The 6,000-nt window shown below is 42.3% G+C and overlaps 1 protein-coding gene across 1 annotated transcript in view; it reads right to left on the reverse strand.

Moving 5' to 3' along the window:
* ETNK1 (ethanolamine kinase 1) overlaps positions 1–3,605 on the reverse strand; it is a gene marked incomplete at both ends in the record, with an annotated part of 39,858 nt that extends 36,253 nt beyond the window's left edge. Inside the window, one exon of the mRNA XM_084255817.1 lies at positions 3,450–3,605. Coding sequence (XP_084111943.1) covers positions 3,450–3,605 — 156 coding nt within the window. The remainder of the gene's footprint in view (positions 1–3,449) is intronic.
* Positions 3,606–6,000: the final 2,395 nt, after the last annotated feature.

Consider the following 6,000-nt stretch of genomic DNA (forward strand, 5'->3'; position numbering starts at 1 on the left):
ACTGATTCCATCAAGTCTTTCAAAAGGAAAACAATTTTAAGAGTCCTGAGAACTATTCTGTTGGGCATAGCAATATTACTGGATTCTTAATTCCTTTACAGAGCGATCAACCAAAGAAAAATAGCTAAGTTGAAAATCCAGATCTTTAAATAGAACATGGAGGCAGTTGTTATTAAAGGAAAACTGAAGTGAATCCCTTTTAAAAATTAATGTCACTTGTGGAGAATGTAATGCAAAGTTATCTTTCAGGAAACTTAAACCAAGGGTTTTTTAAATGGGCTAAGGTTTTTATTCTTAAATTAGTTTTACAGAGAAATGGCTCCCCTTGCCTTAATCATAATACACAAACATAAACTTCTTGGTAAAAGAATAATTCATAAAGTAGGTTCTCACTCTAAATCTGCATTTACAAACTGCAAATTCAAATCCACTAACAGAAATGCCAATATACATTTCACTAAAATATATATTAACAGTATACATCTGCCCCACTAGATTACTGTTGAAAGAATATTATGTCCTCTCACCCTCCCGCACATCTGGCCTGTGCCCCGTTCTTGTATGCGTGAATAAATCTTCTTTTAAAAAAAAAAAATATTATGTCAAAGTACTTCATAAACAGTCAAGTATTATTACATGAAAAGCACGGTAACTGGTATTAATTTAGGTATTTGCCTATTTTATGAAATTACATTCCAAAAAGCTCACCTCCATCCCCCCATAATTTAATTCCTTTATTCATGAACATATAGAAAAACCAAACAATTACATTTGTTAAAACCCTATCTAAATGAGGCACATTACTCCATATTTACATAAATTTTAAGCAAAGATGGTCCTGTATCATTTTGACTGTATCACAGTCTTTTTTGTTCATTTCTAGATTTTCCAATATGTTCTAGATAGTTCAGATGGCAGAGTAACTACCAGGTAACATAAGCATTACTAGAGCAAGCTTATGAGGTATGTGTAAAGCATATTTTAAATTACATGAAAAACTGAGGAAAAAAATCTTCCCCAAAAATGAGCTACATTACTGATATCCAATTGTTTTAATCTATTAACTATATAATACATATATCTCCTCTGAAATGTGAAGTATGAATTTTACCTTTATACATAAAGGAAAACAAATCTCAAAAGAAAATATTCCCATTGAGATTTACTAGAGAAATCCATATGCATCACAAAAGCAGAGTTTGTAATGACCTGGAATATGAGAGTGAGATCTACTAAGTTCAAAGATGAATAACCATTAATTCAACTTAGTAGTTGTCTTAGCTTCTGGGCATGTATTTCTAACTAATACATCCTTAGGACAAAATAAATTGTAATATTTACCTTGATTTACAAATAAATTTATTATATATTTGGATTATGAGTTCAAATCCTACAACGCTAGACAGAATATTTGATTCCAAGTAATTTCCAGCAATCAAAAAGTTTAATGTTATCACATTTTGTCCTTTTTTATCTATATCCTGACTTTACTGAGTTTCACAAAAAAAAAAAAAAAAAAAAAAAAAGCCTACCTACTTTGATTGTTTGGGATATTAAATGATAAAAAACAAAATCACCTAGCCCAAAACCCGGTAAACAGCACCTCAGGTCAGCTATCATTACTGTCTACCAATGTATCAACTGAAACTCTAGTTTCCAACTTTATTTTTTTTAAAGCTTTATGTATTTATGCATACAAGAGCTGGGGTACAGGCCAGAGATGGCAGGGTTGAGGGGATTCACCAGAGACAGAGTGGGGAACAGAATAGGCAGAATGACTGAAATACACTGCCGAGGGGAGCAGTGGGCGAGTCAGGAGAGGTCTGCTGCGCCATGTGGGTAGCTCCCTGGCCGGCCGGGGATCCAGGGGCCGGGGATCCAACTCGTGCAGTGGCTATGGATTGCTTCATAGGTTGTGTCTTAACCCCTTGCGCCACCAGGGAGGCCCTACCCTCCAACTTTAAAGCTGCTTAAAAAGTAGCATAGTTAGCCAGAACTGAATTATCAGAAGTAACACTGCCTTTAATTAGTATCTGTTTAACTTAAAATTGTTAGCCAGACTACAAATGACTTTAATAAGTATAAGGATATTCTATAATAAGCAACAAATTAGTTAATGAATTATAAACTAAGTCTGGAGTTTCAATTAATTTAATTTTCCTTAAATAAGAAATATACATATATATTTTTAATTACACATGGAAAATCACTTTGGCTTCACTATGGATTCAGTAGGTAGGAATCCTATCACAAAACTATGATCAAACAACTTTTTTCCCAAAACATACCGGGCGTCTTAATGTGCTCAAATTTCCTCTAGACAAAAAGTGAAACTAACACTCCAGAAAGTCCAGTGTCAAGAAGAGATCTAGGTCCTGGGGCACTGTTCATATTTTATTCATCTATGTACAGAATATTCAGCTATGTTTATGTATAGGTGGCTACTTGAGTAAATATTCTGAACACTGTTAAGTCACTAACATTGCTAAATAAACTAAAATTAGTCAACAAAATAAGGTAGATGATTTGGCCACTTCAAGTGAATGTTCTGATGTTAGTGTTCAGATTTGAGGCAAATCCCAAACATCCCAGCCTTTAAAATTATTGGCTTTGTTTTGTTTTAGCAACAGAAAAAGGGTTCACTTTCCCATAGTTTCTGAAACTCCAGAAGTTAAAAACAAACTAATCAAAATATCATGTATTCTAAATCATAACTTATTAGAAATTATTTATTAGAAAACAACTAGATTCTTAAGTACTATTTCAGTGAATACAGTGACTCAAAAAAAAATATGTTTGAGCCACTGGTCACACTATCATCAAATATTGTTAATTTTATTAATACGACTTATAAGAATATTCTGAATATTCTGTGCACTGCTACCTAAGAACCCCATCTAGCAATGCATCGGGTGCTCTCGCCAATCCCACGATTGGAGACGATACAACGCAGGGTGAGGTATCAATGGGAGCAAATCGGTAGGCAGGGGAGGAAAGAGGGGAGGGAAGGAAAGAGGAAGATCAGAGAGGATTAATTACTGCATTACTTGTGGAAGGGAAGGAGGCGGCTCCGGCCGAGCCGGCGGAGCCCCGCGCCCGGGGAGTGGGAAAAGTGGGTCCTGCGGTTAGAAAGGACCAAGGGGTGGGAGGAGGGGCAACTCTGAACAGGAATCTTCCCAACGTGGAAACGGGTGCGTCACTAACGCAGCGGCTTTGGGAAAGAGAAAATCTTCCCTAGGCTCAAGCTCAATTAGCAATTGTGGAGGAAGGGGGAGTGACCTTCGGAGGCGTGACGGAGGAAACCCAGGGTCACCCCCCGAAGGACGGGGAGAGCAGGCGTCCCCGCAGGTCCGGCGGGCCACGGCGGGTGGGGGAGGGGAGGGAGGGCCGGCGACCGGGCCGGGGGCCGCGTCCGGACCCGGCGACCCCGGGCGGCGGGTGGGCGTTACCTGCAGGGTCACCTCCTGGGGGTCCCAGTGCGGCCGCAGGTGTTGCAGGAGGCTCAGGGCCCCCTCCCGGCAGCGCTGCTCTTCTTGATCCTGCACCGTGACGTCCAGCTTGGGCACCTCCGGGGAGCCGGGCGGGACGTGGATGTAGTTGGCCATGGCCCAGGCGACGGCGGAGACTACCACCACGACGACGGCGACGGCGACCACGAGAGCTGCGGGCGCCGACAGGCTGGTGGCTCCTTCCGTCCCGGGGCGCCCTCGCGGGAGGGCTGGGGGCGCTTAGACTGACGGGCGAGCGGCGGGAGACCGGCGGGAGGCGGCGCGGGCGCCGACCCGGGGCTGGGCAGCAGCTGAACTGAGCCGGGGCCGTTCGCAGGGACGAAGCCTCTCGTCTGCGCTCCCCCGCCGGCGGCCGCAGAGCACGCCGGGACTGGCCTGACGCTCGCGTCACGCTGGGGCGGGGCCTCCGCCGGCGTCACGAGCGCGGACGGCTTCAGCGCCGGCACAATGGGGCGGCCGTCGAGCTGGTTCCCGGGCCCGCTGGCCCGCTCGGCGCGGCGTCCCGCTGCTTCCCCGCCTCTGCCGACCCCCGGGCCTCCCCCTCCGGGCCCCTCCCTCGGGCTCCTGAGTCCTGCGGAGCCCGGAAAGGCCTTGAAGCTTCAGCTCACCCGATCCGCAGGGCCCCGGGATCGAGGTTTGAATGAGAGCAAAGTTTTTCTGGGAAGCGAGGCGCGGCCTGAAATACACCCGGGATCGCCGTCTGAACTTGGGCAGAGTCTAGACGAACTGGATTCACCGCGTCGCCTTGATCGCGGAGCTACTCCGTGCTGCGGACCACATCGCGGGTTGGGCGGGCGACTGATGCCCCATTAGCACCCCAGTGACGTCGTCATGGTGTTTTGGATAAACTTAGCTGAGATACCTGGTGGAGACAGTACCGACTGCATAAGTTATTTTTAAGGTCAGGTGTTTGCCCACACTAAGAGTTACAGAGAGCCAGGTAAAGGAAGGAATATAGTCTTGAAGCTCAGCACTAGCATGGTTCTGCCTGTTTTAGGATATCCCTAAATGGGCCTTGAAACTGCTGCCTTCAAGCTTTAGTGTGTGTTTTAAAGCAGCTGTTTCCCCTGTTAAGGGATTACTGGAAGCTGAGTTAGTCACAAGTAATTTATTAGAACCCCCTAATTTTCTTTATGATTGAGAAAATGAGCTGAGATTTGACCTCTTAATCTGTCTTCCTTACAGCACTCACTACAGGGTGAATACATTTGTGAATGATAAATTAAGTCACTGAGGGATTCAGGTTAACATTGAAAATGCTTTATTACCTTATTATCATGACTTTTCATTCTGATTATTCCGAAAGAACCCACTTACCTTCGTAAATCACAAATAGTTCGCCGTGAGTTATCAGTTAACTAAAGAGAGGAAAAAGAAAATAGTTTTATAATACAACGAGAAAACTGAACATTTTCCAGATTTAGCCTTTTTTAAAATGTATTATCAAAAAAAGCTAGATTATGCATTCCTTCCAATTTAGGGTAGACATATTTTTCACATTTTAGATAGTATCTCGTGCCTTCATATAAATTTTATATTTTTTTACTAAAGAGTTCACACTTGAGAACTTAGATATATTTTTGAATTGTGATAGGATTTAATATCAAATGATAAAAAGTTATTTCAGGAACTGTACAATTTGTAATTTTAAAGACGTGTCCACTAGTAATTAGGAAGGGGAAAAAACAACCACTAGGTACCTAAGAATAAAACTAAAAAAGGGTGTATAATTCATTTAAAAGAAAAATGAACCATAGCCTCATACCAAAAAGTGCTATAAAGACCTCAGTTTTCAATGAATCAATAAATAGAATCCAATTAAAACCAAAATCTCAAGGTTTTCATAAAACTTGTTAAAGTGACATTAAAGTTAAAGATGCAAACTATGAAGCTACCCCCAGCCACTGCAGCATGAGTTCCATCCCCAACCAGGGAGCAACCCATATGGCACAGCAGACCTCTCCTGACTGGCCCGCTGCTCCCCTCAGTGTATTGCAGTGTATTTCAGTTATTTCGCCTGTTCTGTTCCCCACTCTGAGTCTGATGAAGCCTCTCGCCCCCCCCCCCACTTCAGGCCTGTACCCCAGTTCTTGTATGCATAAATAAGTAAATCTTTTAAAAAAAATAAAGTTCTTATCAAAACATAAGGTCCAAGGCAAATTGCTATGATTTTTTTGTGAGCTGAGGGAGGGTCGGAGAACAAGTTGGGAGAACCCATGCCACAGGATGGGTTTATTATATAATGATTTAGGAATGAGCAAACAGACTAGAACAAGAATTTCCAGAAAAGACCAACACATATTCAAGAATAGTATATATGACAAAGGTAGCATTAAGTATTAAGGAAGGATGGGTGACTCAATACATGGTATTAAAGCCATATAGGAACATTTTTATCCTTTGTGTAAAAAATGAATTCTAGGAGATTAAAAACCTAAATTTTAAAAAGCAAAGCTTTAAAAATATCTAAGAAATACCAGTTATCAATTTG

Source organism: Talpa europaea, assembly GCF_964194135.1.
Source record: "Talpa europaea genome assembly, chromosome: 15".
Classification (NCBI taxonomy): domain Eukaryota; kingdom Metazoa; phylum Chordata; class Mammalia; order Eulipotyphla; family Talpidae; genus Talpa; species Talpa europaea.